The sequence below is a fragment of the Lepisosteus oculatus genome, chromosome 6 (assembly GCF_040954835.1).
Source record: "Lepisosteus oculatus isolate fLepOcu1 chromosome 6, fLepOcu1.hap2, whole genome shotgun sequence".
Classification (NCBI taxonomy): Eukaryota; Metazoa; Chordata; class Actinopteri; order Semionotiformes; family Lepisosteidae; genus Lepisosteus; species Lepisosteus oculatus.
Window position 1 is genome coordinate 57,005,208 of NC_090701.1, and position 18,402 is coordinate 57,023,609.

An 18,402-nucleotide genomic window follows, 5' to 3' on the forward strand; every position below is an offset into this window, starting at 1 on the left:
AAATAGACATAACATATTCTATGATTTTATCTTTTATTCTATGCAGCAGTTTGTTTTAATAAACAGGCAAATATAATGGATAATGTTGAAATATTATCCCTAAATCCACACATGAAAGTTTTAAAAATATTCTGAACAAAATTATAACTACACAAATTATTTTTAGATTTTTTTTAATTTTGCTGGCTTGTAGTATATACTGTATATGTATTTGCTCATGGTAAGTGGTCTGTAGAGCAAAGCTCTTTGTTTAAGAGCAGTTCAGAGAGGCTATAATTACTGTTAGAAACAACTGATTTTTCAGACCCGATCAATGACTGCTGCTGTCTGTACACTCATTAGTAAATCTTTTCTGATTAGTGAATAATCATGAACAAAAACAATAAATGGAACCCACTGACAAACTGGGTTTTTCTTTCAGAGAGATCCCTCAGGATGTGAAACAGGAGAAAGACTGTCGCAAATTAACAAAGATATTTGTGTGTCAGCTGCAGAGATCTAGAGTGATGTTCTCATAAATAAAGCATTACTGGAAAGCAGTAAAAGATTAGAGCAACAAAGTGCTGAAGTCCCAGGGTTCTGAGTGCAATCGAAAATGTCAAGATGTCAAAATAGAGAGGCTTTGTCTTGGACCAACAACGCAGGCTTACTTTCCACATTTGAATTTCTCTCTTGATTTCTAGTAGTCACATTAATACGTTACTGCATGTGCTACAAGGTTTGTGGAGACCGGGGTAATCTATATCACAATGGTAGTGTCTACAGAAGACATGTACAAAGAGTAAGTAGATGATTGGGATTCTAACAAAACACTTCAAAAAATTATCATTCAAATGCTTTAAAGATTTTGCTCTGTTTTGTAGAAAGAACATTTTATTAACTTTATTAATAACAACATTAATAACATTAATAATGTATTTTACAACTTTTGCCATACTGCAGGTTTCATGACATTATTAGATCAATTGCAAAGTTACTGCTTCTTAAGATGTAAGAAAAAAAAACACATTAAGAATTAGATGTGTTTCAAAAACTATGACCACAATAATGTATTATACAGTACCATAAATATAAATTGAAAAATAAACCACTAATAAATCAGTTTTAGTGACTGCTATGATAACAGCATTTTTTCAGATACAGTTGTATGTAAAAGTTTGGGCACCTCTGGTCAAATTGCATGTTTCACTGAATTTCGAAGTGAAAAGACACAACCTCTGCAGGGTACAAACTTAAACATGACATATTTCTGCACAGTTTAATGCACATTTACTATTTGCTGAATAAGTAAATAAAAATCAGGGAAATATTAGTAGAAATAGTAGTGATGACTGTTAATAACTGCATTGTTAATAATTCAGCATTCAAAACTAAGCTTACTTTACTGGTACTGTTTGTGAACTGAAATAAATCAAAATAATCAAAAATTTAATGGGAGCCACCTTTGCCCAGGTGTGTCAGTTTGTGTTTCTGTACTGAAACTTCCAGGGTAAAGTCATGGTTATATCCAATCAATGGTTATATCAAGTCAATCCAATCCCTCATTAAACTACTAGTTAATTAGAACAGAGGTCATGTATACAACGCTTCCTGTTTGGCAATGATACTGTTTACTATTCTATGTGCTAACCAGTTATACCTCTTCATGCTGTTTCATATTTTCATTTTGTTATTGTGTCCTGAACAGATCATAATACATAACAAAACTGCCACAATTCCTTGAAAAGAAATAGTCTACAAAATAGTGAATTATTTAGATCTCTCTAAGCCCTAAACTTTTCAAAGAATGATGAAAACACAGTTACAGCTACTGACTGAATGTAAGCCTTATTATGGATCACACTACATCTGGTATAAATGTTACCCTTGGAAAAAGCTAAACAGGGGTGGTTTGAGAGAAATGTATTAATGTACATTTACATGCTGAAATACCTCTGGATGAGAGACACAATGCAAAGACATAGAGACAAATTAATATTGCATTCTGAAGAACATTAACTTGAGTCAATCCTTTTTAATTCCTATCAGTTATGTTAATCCCTCTTAAAAGACAAAGTAATTCTGTACGCATTCCGAGCAACAGCCAACAAACTGGGCTGGCACCCTGCACTCTGATTTGAAGTCTAACACTGGCCCCTGCAGGTGAGAAAAGGTTTTGTGCTATTTGGGATTAATGATCTAGTAAATATTCCACACTGTGTACGTAACATGAACTAATACAATTATGACATGTATGCATTATATAGATGACAATGTGGGATGGTGCCACATTGGTGAGTATTGCTATCTCGCAGTGCTGGGGCCTTGGGTTCAATTTCTGGGGTGTTATCTGCCAGAAGCTGTATGTTCTCCCCATGTTCATGTGGATTTTCTCCAGATGCTCCAGTTTCCTGCCATAGTCCCAAGACATACTGGTAGGTTAGCTTTTTTTCTGGAAAATTTGGCTCTGTTGTGAGTGTGTGTCTGTGTGCCCTGAGATGAACTGGCGTCCCGTCCAGGGTGTGTCCTGCCTTGTGTCCACTGCTTGCCGGGTTAGACATTGCCTTCCCCCATGGTCCTGTACTGGATAAAGGATTTTCGAAAATGGATGTTCTGTATGTATGTTCCTTTGTATTAAAAAAGATTTGGGTTGCTGTAACTACAACTGTGGGGTTATAGTTCTAGAATGTATTACACTGGAGTTGCATTTATCTATTACATCTATTGTCTCATGGTACAGTATCTGCTTCAGCACCAGTAGATGGATTACACTGAAAAATACTGCCCATGGTGTTTAAGCAGATATACCTATGGTTGTTAAAGATATCTTACTGGCTGAGCCTGTCTCAGGCCCCGGACAATGATTAGACAGAGAGCAGAGGGGGAGTTAATGCAATTTTCCAATTCATTCTTTCGCTGGTTAATTTATTTCAGCAGACAGATGCAATTTAGATGGATTTGTGTTTTTCTTTAGTAGGACTTAGTAATAAAAATCTATAACGTGGCCTGGAGCCATGGACTGGAACTTGAATTTGTCATGAGAACCTGTAATGTTTCCAGATCTATTCAGGACACAGAGCCTGAAGGGTCATCTTTCAGCCTGGTGTGAGCTGGGGAGACAACCACCAGTCACAGCACACTCCCCCAGCACTGACTTCGTTCCTCTTTCTAACGCTAAAAAAGCGGTACTGCATTTCAATGAGCCCCTCTCAATAGATCTAGGTTGGTGTTTCTATAAAGTGAACCATATTTTTTCAACGACAATTTATCCCTAGGATTTCCAGAAGTCAAGTCACAATCATTGACATGACTGGACTTCACATGTTGTTTTGCAGATATTCAAGATACAGTATCACAGAGTACTTCATCACTATCTTTTAGCAGAGGTCAAGATGACTTGGGCACCTTCAGAAGGAGAAGGTACCTACTGTATGTGGCACATTCCAAAGACTAGACCTTCTGTTTATTTTAAACCTTTTGCAAATTCTACAAAAACATGTGTGACAGCAAAGTCAATTTGGGTTAATCGCAATGAACTGAAAGCTGCACACTAACTCTGGACGATCCCAGGGTTAGTGCACAGCTCCGATCTAAACTACGCTAATACCAATCGCAACTAATATGGGTGCTGTCTTTCATTTTAATGACTCAGTGACACAGTTCAGAAGATCGTGGCTTCTTTACTTGGACAGACTCAGCTGAATGAAATGCAGAGGCCTCTGCAGAATTGCTCCAATAATTCATTAATACAGGTAACTCATCTAATTTTGGTTTTATCCCCACAGTCTTTAGAAAAAAGCATGATGGCACCCAAAGCTAATGCAATGCTTCAATGAATGAAAGGCCAAAACCTCAGTTTTCTTTAGAACTCATCAGCAGGCCATGCATAATTAATACATAGCCCTGAGTAAAATGTGAGCAATAGATTTTGCTGGAGAGAAGGTTCTTGTGTAGCCCATCCCCCTCACCTCATACCACCACCACTACCACTAAAAACACAAATGGTCTGAAAGCAATAAGCCCAAGAGCCATGTTTAGTGCCAATAGTGAGAACTTCGTTGTGCTGTGTGCGTTTACCAGCTACCCACAGATTCAGACCAGAATTTGTGTTAAATATAAATCGGGCAAGCCACCACTGATCTTTCGCCACCCTCTGTAGAGTACAGTTTTTGACACGGTGCAGAACATACTGTACAGTACCAACGAAGCTCTGCTGTGCAGCCACACACAAGGCCTGTGTTTGACAGGTCGAATAGAATTCTCACGCACTGAGTTGTGTGGCTGTGTAGCTGACCTTGAAGAAGGTGGTGCAGTGATTAGCTTTGCTGCCGCAGCGCTGGAGCCTTGGGTTTAATTCTGGACCTGGGGTAGTATCTGCGTGGAGTTTGTATGTTCTCCCCGTGTTCATGTGGATTTCCTCCAAGAGCTCCAGTTTCCTCCCACAGACAAAAGGCATACTGGTTGGGTAATTCACTTCTGGGATAACTGGTCCTGGAGAGAGAATGTGTGTGTCCTGCGATGGACTGGTATCCTGTCCAGGGTGTACCCTGCCTTGCACCAGTTGCTTGCTGGGATAGCTCCAGCTCACCTGTGACTCTGCATTGGATAAAATGGGTAGAAACTGCACGAATGGAAGAGCAATAGTGTAACAGGTAAAGAGTGAGAGAAGGATTTCTGTCTGCTAAGAAGGTTCATAACCATAGTACTAATAAAGTCGTTGTTTAACTTCTTGCTTAGTTTGTTTATGCTTCTTTGGGGATTTACTTTTTCTCAATCAACAATTCAGTCTAATAAAGTAATTTGATTGCTTTCTTACGATAAAGAAAATGACAGTAGAGACCCATGAGTTCAGAACATTAGCTTTCCAATTGCATAATACCCATTGATACTTGTACAGACTCTCATGGCAATAAATCCATCCAGGTTTGAAAATAAAAAAATAAATAACCAATGTTCAGTAGCACATGAGAGGGCGCAATGGCCATGTACTGTACATCTCAAAACTCTGTGTGTGCAGAATAGAGTATGAAGGGAATTCATGATGGATGTGAGTGGGGCTCCCAAAAAAGTATTTTAGCCCAATCAGTGCCTGTGGCCTGTTACATATTACATCAGCTAGAACATCTGCATTCTCCTCTGTAGGGACTGCAGACGACAGATGGAATGTGGAAGTACATAACTGGTTATTCCAAATCTTTAATTTCAAATCTTTTTTTAAATAGTTGGTGATTCTAATTCCTTTTTTTTGTTTTTGATCGGGTACTCTTTCATCTACATTATATGCCTCATGATACTCACGTTCTGGATTTTGGGGGGAGGAGATAATTATACCTGTATATAATAAATATAATTCAGTCATGACTTTTCCAGCCTATTCCTCAGATTAAATAGAGAGATACAAATTGTCCAGAAAATCTCAAACTGAACAATCAATACCTACCTGCATTTTTTTATCTTCAAACACATCTTTTGAAGCCATACTTTCTCGGCCCTTTTCATACTCTCTAAAAATCAGATGGCAGCGTTCTTAAGAGTGGGGATGCTTACCCCACTGTTCTAACTAAAGCGGGTTTGAACAAGAATACGGAAATTTCCCCTGTAATTCAATTTGGGAAGTCATTGATCACATCTCTGTATAGTGAGCTGCTGACACGTAATGGCTCCACTGGTGGATTAAAGGGGGTGTCTTCTGCTGTGTCACCTGCTTTTGGATCCTTCAGAAAGAAAATCACTGTTTGTGTATGTAAACACACTTCTTATTAAACCTGTTGTGTGTGTCGAGCTTCTTCTTTCCACCTACAGTAGGATGTAGAACATCTTCCAAAATAAGGGATTATTAGTTCACCAGCATTACAACAGGACTAAACTGCAAATCACACAACTGAAGAACATGGTTATGATTTGTGTTATTCCAGACAATTTATTCTATGCAGACATAAACACATTTTACTGTACATTAACGACATAATACACTGGACAATTGAGACTGTGTACACGTACAGTATCACATAGCATTTAGGTTGCTGTTATATCCATTTAGAGATTCATTTTGAACATTTAAGTTATGCTGGGTATTTGGTTACATTTAATTTTAAAAGGTACACACAGATGTAGCAAGCCAAGCAAAGTTTTGTGACGGAAAACCATTAACATTTCCTCTGTTTACAACAGTGAATCAAATAACAAATTAACTGCATTTTTTAGTAGCTTCAGAATTTCAGGACACATTTGCCTTAATAGACTACACGTACCGTACATCACGGATCCTGTTGTACTTTTAAAAGGTATATGTTGCTTTTATCAAATATTGCCATTCTTGCTCTTATGGTATAAGAACCATTCCCCATGAACTCACTAATACAGATGTGACTAAAACCATTTCTCAATGACTGAGCTGCTGCACAGTCATGGCCAAGCAACTAACATGAACGTCAGACAAATACGACTCCTTCACACATAATTCCCACCAAAATGTGCACTTGATTACAAAACTACATACTGACATACAGTATATATGCAGGAATATCACTCACTACAAAATATGAGTGGCATACATATACTGTACTGTATATAAGAAATGCTTAGTACGAGAAGTTGATTTCTAACTTTTAGTTAGATCAAATGGATTAAAACAATAAATTTAAATCAACGTACAGTAAACTCCATAGCACATTAAATCCAACAACTAATCTCAAAGCTCACTATTTGCCGGCATAACATGACAACAAAATATTTAAAAATGTTTATTCAACAATTAGACAAACCCATTCCATGAAAATCATCTTTTGAAAAGGACGGCAGCAATATGCGAGACTACATAATCCACAATCTTTAATTTAAACTTGCTTAATTTAAATGATATGCTAAAGAGTAACGTTATCGAGCGGTAATTTCAAAACCTGGAAGCGATTGAAAACAAATCACCAATCTAAAGGATGCAGTCTATTTAAAGATATGTATCGTATGAGTCCGGCTTAACATGAAAGAAAGCTTTTCAAAATCATCCATGAGGTAAATCAATTGCTTGTTGTTGGTACGATTAAAACAACAACGTTGTTGCCCATTAGTTAAGAACCAGTAAACCCCAGCTGTACACTTGGAATAAGCTTGGCCCAAACCACTTCATGGCTCCTCAGCACATTACCATCATGTCTTTCACAGGTTCCATAATTCTGTAATATACCTCATGGCCCCACGCCAGAGAGCTACAGAGCTACATTTGGGGATGCATGGGCTATGTCACTTATGGGATATCGTTATGGTTTTCCGTAAGCGCTTCCTCCTTCAGCCCTGAGACCACTCTGACAGCTCCCTGCTTTTCCAATTAATGTCATAATCAGGGTAATTGTAAACCGGCCTGACTAGTGAGAGCAGGGCTTTTCTATAGCAGCCAGGCTGCTTCATCTGGACCTTTCCTCCCCTACGGGTCGTATTTATTGATCACGCTGAACTGCAGATAGACCTGCCATCCACTTGGACCAGCGAAGGAAGCAGAGGGTAAATGGGCTTCATGAAATGTCAGTCAGAATGAATAATGCATGCAGTTAATCCTCCACTCACTAAAGCCTATCAGTCTCCCTTTAATGTATGAAGTAACCATTTATCAGGTTTTAAGATTTATTATTCTGGACTTAGCACTAATGCGCTTTCTGAATATCATTAATATTTTAAGAACAAAATCATCTACGAACAACACAAAAATTTGCAGAGTTTTACATGTCTATTTTTTCAATTATTTTTTGAGACTTCAGCTGTGATTTTTTTAATGCAATAAATCAACATATCACAAAATCCAATCCTTGTGCCTCCGGGGCAGTTTCTGTATTTATATTTATGTACAAGCATGCTGTGGGTTTACTGTTGAAAAGCTTGACTGCTGCGAGTTTGATGTTGTTGGTTTACTAACCGTCGATCAATTTAGATTTTTTAACGGGGAGCACCTGCTCCATAGCACTTTATCTAAAAAAGTAAAACATTTTGGGAACTCATGTGGGTTTAAGGAAATATCTTTTCTTATTTTCTTGATTTAATCTATTTACAGTATAGTATGTATACATTCAAAGTGGGCATTTTTATACATAAGCACCAAAGAAAATAAGTGATAAAAAACAAATCTTTCTTAATCATTAGAATAATTACCACACTGCATTAGGACAGGGCTTTCCACCTGCAATTAATACAAATCTGCAAATTATGACATTTTTCCAAGCAAATACAATTTAAATTGTATCAAAGATTGCACCTGTTAAAGAACAGGTAAAGGTTTATTCTCTGCTGAAAGGAAAAGAAAAGAGACAATGTTTCAGCTGTGGAGCTTCTTCAGGTGTGTTCTACCTGTTATCTCTGTTACTTTTACCACCAAGCAAAGCTATAAACTAAAATTCAACTAAATTAATAATATACTGCTTTGATCATCTGTCAAGAATCTCTTCCCACAGGTTAATCGGCAATCAGCCAGCAATCCAGAGACAGAACAGCAATAAACTGGACTTAAAAGTTTCAAATTTCAAAAAACAAACACATTCACACTGTGAACTTCACTACTGTAAAACAAGTTATTGCCTGGGAATTATTGATATGAGAAAAAGACCATCTTTCTTGTAAAAGATGTAAATTCGTTTGTTTAGTCTGCCACCTGCTGGCTACAGTTATTTCCTGTGAGTCTTGAAATTGACATTTTCTTTTCTTGTTCCACTTTTGGCTTTAGTTTCTCAAATGCTACTGAGAACTGGTACACTGCACACATTTAAAACTGAAAATCCACTTTTTCTTTAAAATCCACTTAATCCCACGCCATTCCTGCAAGTGCCAGAAAACATCATCTAACTTATTTTGTCCCCTTGCTGGGACAAACCTGCAAACCTGCATAGGATGAAGTGGAAGGAAAATGGGTGGATTGGAGTAGATAAAAAAACAGCTTTTACTACATTTATGTGCTATAACAATAGTAATAATAACAATTCCTTACACTTATATTATGCCTTTCTGGACACTCCACACAAAGTGCTTTACAGGTCATGGGGATCCCCTCCACCACCACCAGTGTGCAGCCCCACCTGGATGATGCACCAGTCCGCTCCCCACACACCAGCTCTCAGTGGGGAGGAGAGCAGAGGGATGAAGCCAGTTCAGAGATGGGGATCATTAGGAGGCCATGATTGGTAAAGAACTGGGGGAAATTTGGCCAGGATATTGAGGTAACACCCTCTGCTGTTTCTGAGAAACACCCTGGGATTTTTAGTGCCCACAGAGAGTCAGGTCCTCAGTTTTATGTCTTATCCGAAGGACAGCGCCTTTTTTGACAGTATAGTGTCCTATATACTATACTGGGGCATTAAGACCCACACAGACCGTAGGGTGAGCGCCCCCTACTGGCTCCATTAACACCTCTTCCAGCAGCAGCCTTAGTCTTCCCAGGAGGTCTCCCATCCAGATACTGACCAGGCTCACACCCGCTGAGCTTCAGTACTGCCACTATATGATCAGGAAATAAACTTACAGTAGAAGTTTGTTTTCATATTTATGTGATTTAGTTAATGTTAATTTCCTAGATCTACTGTATACCATTTAAAAAAATATATTTTGCAACCATTTATCTAAAGTGTTATGAAAATTGTTAATTGTTGTAAAAGGCTAAATGGTGATGGGCATGGGCATGGGCAAGGATCACACAGAATGGTCAGATGGACTATTAAATTTATTAAATTTCAGATATTTTATTTCAATACTACATTTTTTATTGATCAAAATGTAAGCATGGCTATTACTTAAAATGTAAAGAAATTTTCAGTGGTACGCAAGTCTGTAAAAACCAGTGCATCAGCTAACTCTTGGCACGTGCCTTCTGAAAGGCTGGTCCCAGGCAGTCACCAGGACTTGGTGATGGAGAGCAAAGTACAGTAATCCGTATCGTGGAGTGCACACAACATGAATTAGACCGGTAAAAGTAAAATCTGGTCAGTAATGAATGTATATGTGACAAATTTGGGCCTTACCAGCGGAACAAAGTCATGTTGTGTGTCACTTCACTAATGCTAGGCCACTCGTGCCCAAAGCCCAAATCCAAATCCTCTCACTCTGGACTGAACACCGAAAATACAGCAGCTTGCCAGCCAGAGGTAGCAGTAGCCTGGTTTAAACCAGCTTTCAACAGGCAACCACAGACTGCTTTGCAGAGCAAAAGGGTTTTTCCATAAATGCATAGCTCCATCTGCTGGACAATATGGGATTGCATCTGAAAACCAGGATTGCAGTGTTTCATTTTTCGTGTGTCGCGAAAGACGGGTCTTTCAGATACAACATAGTAACGAAGGGGTTCTGTAAATCTGAAAATTTACACATATTGACTGCTGTACTTTACCACAGGGCGGCACCTGCCGTTATGTCCAGCTTTAAACTGTCAGAAAATAGCATTACTTCCTCATGAATAATAATCATGAATAATCGTAAATGGGCAATTAGTTTTTTACTCTCAATTTATATTGTGCCATCATTAGCACTTCTAAACTGAATAAAATGATCACTGAACTTCTGAATCGATGTATTCCTGATGAATATCACTACAGTATGTGTATTGACACATATGCATCTTTTTTATCTAATAATCCCCACCCAAGATGGGTGTTATTGATGATGGAGTGGCTTCATCGCTCTGCTCTCCTCCCCTCCGAGAGCTGGTGTGTGGGGAGCGGACTGGCGCATCATCCAGGTGGGGCTGCACACTGGTGGGGGTGGAGGGGATCCCCATGAACTTTTGTGAGTGGGGTGTCCAGAAAAGAGCTAAGGATTATTGATTATTATCAAGTGTAAGGATTATTACTACTAAAATTAGTTCAGGTGGGTATCTGCTTCAGCATGCGTAGTCTGCAAAGGGACGAGTAATAGGTTTATGCCATGCTGAAAAGAGAAGAGAGAAAATGCCACGTTTCGGCCGTGAAGCCTTCTTCAGGTGTGAGCTCACACCTCACAGCTCACCTCACGCTCACACGCTCTTTTCAGCATGGAATAAACCTATTACTTGTTCCTTTGCAGACTACTATAGTTCGTGAACCCTTTTAATAAATTAAAAGCTGCCAGCAGGTGGCGCAAGCGGTGTTGCTTTCATTGCGATCATTTAATTCAGCCCATCTTTGTAAATTAGCGGGTGAGATCTAAATCCCCTATAAGATGTGAACATGCGTTAAAATTACTTTGGTAAGTTTTCTGATTTAGCTTATACCCTTACATTCTATATTTTAATGTAATTTTCACCCAAACGTCTAAAAAGTGTTTCCTTGATGTCTTTCTTTGTATTGGAGCATACGTGCAAATAAGCATTTCATGGCACTTGTGCGTGTGACAGATAAACTGAAGTGGACTGCTTCAGTCAGGGTTCCATGAGAGGAATGGCAGAGAACCCCAAAGGACAGCATCTACAACGAGGTGCAGAGCAGACATCGCAGATGATCAGCTTGCAGTGCTTCTAGCACAGACCACACATGCAACTAGCCTGTGACATTTCCAGTGGGCCCCCACAATTGATCTAGATACCAACTATTGATGAACATAAAGTCTCTAATAAAATACTGTGTTTATTAAACTGTCCATGTATCTGCTAAAAACACGACTACCGACTAACTGTACGATTCCTGCAGTTATAAGTGATTTGTTTATGCTCGTTGAATATAACCATTCTATATTTGCTCTGTTATTAACTTTCATTTATGACTTCCACTGAACTAAAGACTTACAGGCAACACCTTTAAATCTGCGTTACTCTGTATGTAGCAGTTTCTCTTTCCAGGAAAAAGTCTCCTGGTTAATAATTAACACAGCACTGAGAAAAATCACATTGTCAAAAGAAAATGGGTAGATTCTGTTTCACTGAGTTTCTGTGCTCCTTATGATCTCAGATAGCATTTAAGATACAAAATGATTCTAAACACTATCCAGGGTTTAGAGTAGCTGTAAAATGACTGTTTAGAAATGTATGGATGACCTTCCTGGAAAATCTAAACTCGTTTCACATAAATAAAACCTGACTGAGCAAAGAATCAATCCCATATTTCATGTTCTATGACTACACAGCACAAACTAAACCTTGTGTTCTTGGGCAGTGAATCTCTGTTATATACATCTTAACAAACTGTTTCCATGGGGTCCAATACAGCCAGCACTGCCTGGATGGACATTTATGTTTTTGTTTTGAAATGATTCAGTTTTTTTCTGATACAGTACCATTAATCTTGGACAAGGACAAGAATACATACAGTAGTAACCTAATCAACAGTGTAAAAGGAAAGCCATGATTAAGACTTCCTTTAGCAATGGACTTACGGAAGGGTACTTTTCAAAGGTGTTTATAAAATATGTAATGATGCAGACAGAGGTCTGGCTTTGTTGATGTGCAGGGGAAAATGTTCTATTTCTCTTTATTGTCCTCAGTTTTATTCCACTTTCCATAACTCATCCATTAATTCCTATACTACTGTTCCTTAACCCATAAAACATAATGCTGTTCAAATAATATTTAGCCTTTAACCAAACTGAAATTAGCTGATCTCAAACAAATAACTGTCATTAATTTTTGAGGTCACTGCTGATTTATACTGTATATTTATACTACTTGCAATGTTAATCAGATTTTGTTGAGTCAGATGCAACAAGAAACCTTTCTGTTTTTTTTCTTCAATTGTATATTTCTATTTATTTGTATTTCTGACATGAAATATAAAATCAGCTTAAAAATGTACAGCCATTTCTTTACGCTATTTCTTGAGAAAGGATTTAGCAGTTTATGGAAAGAACACACATTTGTGATTTTATACCGTATGCGCAAAATGAAACGTAAAATGTCCCCGGCACTGTAAAGATAGTTATAGCGTGGAATGTAAGTTACAGCCGCCAGTGGAAATTCACAACATTACAGTACTATCAAAATTCACCTACAGGGCTTGTTTCCATTTCTATGATATCAAGACTTTTAACTGTTAAAATACAGCATTGTGAAGACGTAAGCATAGTAGTCCACTGAAGCTCTTAATTCACAAGTAATTATTGTTACCCAAAGTGTCTGACATTAGTACCCATTTTTGCAGCCGGCTGTTTTACTGGCCCGCTCCCAGTGAACAATGGCCCACTCCCAGTGAACAATGGCCCGCTCCCAGTGAAGAATGGCCCACTCCCAGTGAACAATGGCCCACTCCCAGTGAACAATGGCCCGCTCCCAGTGAAGTACCTGGCTCTCGGGCTCAGTCCACATGGGACCAAATCCCACAGCTTTGAGTTGCAAGTCCAGAGCCCAGATCACTCCTCCGCAGTGTCGCTCCAGCTGGCAGGGGGATTTGCTTTATTAACAACTTAAGAGTTTTAATTAATTCATATTGAATATTGTACTTAGTACTTAGAATTGTAATTTATTCTCTTTCTTGTTAAAAATATGTCCATGAAGTAAAAGCCCTTTTCACATGATTAATTATGATAAGGGTGTGATAATGAGACAGGTAGCTAGTGGTCTTTAGTAAGCACTAAAGCTGCTTGGTTATCTATATGTACAAAGGTTGGCTGCCATAAATATACAGTATGGGAATTTACACAAGTATTCTGGTCGCATTACAGCAATTGTATCATTTTAAAGTACAGAAACATAAACTAGAATGAGGAAAATGACAGAAAAGCTATTGAGAATTTTTTTCACATTAACATTTTAAAGCTGAAAAATAAGAACAAGATAAATTACGTTGATCTTTGTTGATAAATCATATATGCATTGTTAAAATCACGTTTAATTACCATCTTCCTTACTTGTACTCTTAGACCTAAAACAGCAGTAGTAATGGTAGAAACATTATGTTCATAAGGAACAAGTAATAGGTTTATTCCATGCTGAAAAAAAGAAGAAAGAGAACACAACGTTTCGGCCGTGGAGCCTTCTTCAGGTGTGTGAAGGTCTTCACACCTGAAGAAGGCTCCACGGCCGAAACGTTGTGTTCTCTTTCTTCTTTTTTTCAGCATGGAATAAACCTATTACTTGTTCCTTTGCAGCCTACGCATGCTGACGCAGCTACCCACCTGAACTACATTATGTTCATATCCTGTATTGATATTAATCTACAATTTCAAGCCAAATCTGGATTCAAAGTATTCATATCCTTTCCATTTACCCAATGGTGTTCCATTTTGTGAAATTAAAAATGTCTATGCATCCGTTTGTTTTAAAATTAATATTCAATTCAAAATCTGAATATCAGCAATATCAGTAAATATCAGCAACATTTAATGGAAAAAATAAAATGTGCACGTATCTACAGTATATTTAAAACTGTGAACACAATATTTGTTGGAAGCACCTTTTTGTAACACTAGCAGTCAGAAGTCTTTTTGGGTAGGTCTCTACTGACAGCGCACGAAGACTTGGTGCCGTTTGTGCCCATTCTTCTAGACGGATTTGCTCGAGCTCTCTCAAGTTGCTTTGGGATTGCTTATTAACAGCAGCTTTCAGGGCTTTGCACAAATCCTCAATAGGATTCCAGTCAGGAGTCAGGGCCACTCAAAGACAGTCTCTTTCTCATTCTTGAGACAGTTTACTGTAGCTGTGGCCTTGTGCTTGGTGCATTTTCCTAAGCAGCATGAAAAAAAAGTTTTCCCCAAAGTATTTCCCCGTGCTTTGCTCGACCAATGTTTCCTTCCATTCTAACAAGCTTTCCAGTCCCTAATGAGAACTATGCCCATGGCAGGATGCTGCCACCACCATGCTTGACTGTAGGGATGGTGTTGACTGGGAGATGTGGTCCGCTGGGTCTGTTCCAACCACAGAGTGAGGGGATAGATCAAAAATCCCAGCTACAGTAGGTCTCACCTGATCCCAGCACCTTGTGCCACATTTTTGCTGGATCCCTCGGATTCTTTATTGAAAAGCCCAATGCGGGCTCTGAGATTGTTTCTGGTAACGGTTTTCTTCTGTCCACCCTGCCACGCGGGCCTGCTCTGTGAAGGGACCGGGGGGTTACGCAGTCTTGGACATTTTCTCCCATCTCGGCGATTGAACGCCGAAGATGTTGTTACTTAACAGCTGCATTCCTCACGAGTTTCCCCCTTGCCCAGCTGCTCAGTGGGTGAGTGTTGGGTTCTTGATGACTGAGTAAACTGTGCTCAGTGAGATGTTCAGAGACTTCAGGATTTTGTTGTACTCTTCTGCTGGTCTGTATCTTTCAATAACTTTATCCCTGGCTTTGAAAACTCCTTAGTCTTTAATATCGTGTCTTTGCCCTGCCTGGCTGAGGGACATTACCTGGGGTAGACATGTATTTGTTCTGTTATCATGTGAAACACTATGCCTGCACACAGACAGAGACCATTCAACTGAATGTGTGGTGTATTCAGGTAATTCTGTAAATGTAAGGATTTGAATACTTACGCAGTCACAGTTTTTCCTATTTTCCATCATATTAATTACCTTTTTACTTTTATATTTTTGTTTTTGCTTTTGAAGTATGGAGCAGGTTGTGTATGCAGTTTAATAAACATAAATTGCTATTTCAAAGTGCCATGACTGGAAGCAACAATGTGTCTGAGTGCTTTACAAAGGCACTGTATGCAAAATATTGCACTGTAAAAATACTTCTAGACCATTTCTAGGTGCGTGTCAACTGAGTGGTCTTCTTGCCAGAACCTATATTTAGGAAAAGATAAAACTTGTGGAATACAGAAATAGGTGTTGTCAAACATCCAGGGAGCCCCAAGTGCATTATAAAGCACGTACCAGGCTTTCTTCAGTCGGTTTTAAAATATTTTATGGTATTGCTTAGTATCGAAAGGATTCCAAACAAGAGGGGCTGATGGGCCCGTTCAGATCATCTCACTTAAAGGCTCACTCCGTGCTGAAAGGCAAAGAGAAGAAGCTGACCAGTGAGGCTATGGAGCACCCTTAACTGTGCCCCTGCTGACACAGCCCCCTGCTCCCGCTGTCTCACCCGAGACTCGTCTCTCAGGGGGCACTTCCTGCTCAGCTCCTCGTGCCACAACGCGAAGTGCCTTTTTTTCTCTTCTGAAACTCGATGGCTTGTTTCATCTCCCATTTCAACTCTTTTTTTTTACCAGGCCCTGTGGAAATCTGACCCCCTAAGGAACTTGGAGATTCTTCCCGGCTTTTAGAAATAAAACAAATACAAGAAGGCCGTGGGTGATTGATCGATCTGGGCAGGAAACCTATAACATCCAGCAGACGTATTGGTAGATAATTCATGCTAAATAAAAAAGCAAAGGGGTTATAAAAATATACAGCATCTTAAATCAGTTAGCAGCTGGCTCAGAGTCAGTTCAGGTAGGAAGCTCCGTCAGCATGTGCTGGCTGCAAGGAACAAGTAAAGGTTTATTCCCTGCTGAAAAGAGAAGAAAGAAAATACAACGTTTCGGCCGTGGAGCCTTCTTCAGGTGTGAGAGAGACAAGGCAGGAAGCAAAGGTAAAGTAGCGGGAGAACAAAGGTTGGGAGAGAGGAGGAGCGAGGGGCGGGAGCAGGGGACAGAAAGAGAGGCCAATCAAGAGGTGTGAAGTCAGAATAGGTGTAGAGAGGTGTGAAATGAAACATACAATGAATAGAGAGAATTGAGAAGAAAATTAGTCTTCTGTTGAGAGAAGGGGAAAGCTGTGATCCTAGCTGCAGGATAATTTGAGTTTCTGTAGTCTTTCTGATGTAGGAGTTAGGAAAACCTTTGAGAACACAGTCAGAGAGATTAGTGTGATCATGGCCGTCAAAAGTGAAATGAGAAACAATGGGCTTGGAGAGATCTTAATCTTTAATCTTAACATCCTGGGGATAGGAAGTGTGTTAAAGGAATGCAGTTGTTATGGCGGGAGTTCCTGCTCGAGTTGATGGTCCGAGGGGTGTTTTTGGCTCGTTCTTTCTAGGAATAACTTCAAAAAACAGCATGAAATAAACCTTTGCTTGTTCCTTTTCATGCTTTTACAACAGTGCACCTGTACATCTGTGCTGATGTTAACCAAGAGCCAGATTCTTGTGACTCATATTGATCATACAATATACTTGTTTACTATCTGAATGTAATGTTGCAAAGTACAGGCTCTATACTGCTTTCACTTCTGATTTGAAAAAGTTTTCACATCTATTTATGTTTAAATAAGCCCGACAGCCTGAATTTTAATCATCTCTGTCCTTGGTGGGGGTGGTGGCTGGGGGGGAGAGAGGTGGAGGAGGTATTTCTAACTCGCCATTACCGCAATCACTGATGGTTTGCTTTTGAGTGGAGGCGCTTTTGGTTTAATTACGGTAAGGTGGACCAGCAGTGTCCACTGAGCGATCAGGTGATCCACCACCAACTACGGAACACAAGCTGACTGACTAGAGAAAATGAAACATGGCATATAGCAAATGTGAGGGCATAATTTACTCACCTTTTCGACCCAGATTCGGATTTAAATCGTATTTTTGGAGCTACAGCGTGACAATGAATCGCTAAACTCCGCGCTGGGATTGTCGGCTTAACAACAACAACAGAAAGAGGATTTTTTTTTTTACATTTTATTTTTGTATAAATTGGGGGGGGGGAGAAAAACCTCATTAGAGGGGAGGGGGGGGTGGGCAACCATGGGGTTGTGTTACAGCCTGCGTCCGCGTCTTTTCGGGGAGCCCAGTGGGTCCATCTCTAACGCCACTACCTCGGACTCGGACCCGCCGCCCGACTCCACCGCGCCGCTCCGCGCCGGGGACCTGCGACACGGGGACGCGGGGGGATACGGCGAGACGGCGCCGCTCCGCCGGGGGGACGCCGGCAAGCTGTCGGCTGGGGACACGGGCACCGACGGGGTGGTGGTGGTGCAGAATGGAGGCGGCGGAGGAGCGGAGCGCAGCCGGCAGCTCCAGCTGCTGCACAAGCACAGCACGCAGAAGCAGCAGAAAGGCTGGGACAGGCTGCGGGTGGAGGAGAAGGAGGCCGAGAAGGAAGCCAAAAAAGTCAGTAAAAGCATTGACAGAGCTCTGAAGGAGCAGAAACGGGAATATAAGCAGACCCACCGGCTGCTTTTACTGGGTAGGTGTGATCCACAATTTTTTTTAACAGCTGTAGCCTGTCACTGTGACCCCCCACTGTGTATTGTCAAGAATTGCACGATACAGTTGTATATACTGCTGTGTATATTCCCAATGATGAATAATACCTAGAATTTCATTTACTCGCTGCTGGAGAGAAAAATATCCCCCACCCACCCACCCATTTGAACGGCAAGGGTTTTACTGAAAGATTGTTTTCCTCCCTGGGTTCAAGTAATAATAGAGCCGTGAAATGTCATTCGAGAAAAGACTGTCCCACCATTGTCCGACCAGGCGCTGATGCTGGTGTCAGCGGCTTTTCTTATTTTTTACAAATTGAAGTAGAATAATTTTAGTAAAAAACAAAACAAAACGCAGATATTAAAAAAAAAACCCTCCA

The 18,402-nt window shown here is 39.9% G+C and overlaps 1 protein-coding gene across 1 annotated transcript in view; it reads left to right on the forward strand.

Annotated features, from left to right (window-relative positions):
* The first annotated feature begins 17,281 nt into the window (after window positions 1–17,281).
* Window positions 17,282–18,402, forward strand: part of LOC102682577 (guanine nucleotide binding protein (G protein), alpha activating activity polypeptide, olfactory type) — a 137,490-nt gene continuing 136,369 nt past the window's right edge. Inside the window, exon 1 of the mRNA XM_006633864.3 lies at window positions 17,282–18,003. Coding sequence (XP_006633927.1) covers window positions 17,562–18,003 — 442 coding nt within the window. The 5' untranslated portion in view covers window positions 17,282–17,561. The remainder of the gene's footprint in view (window positions 18,004–18,402) is intronic.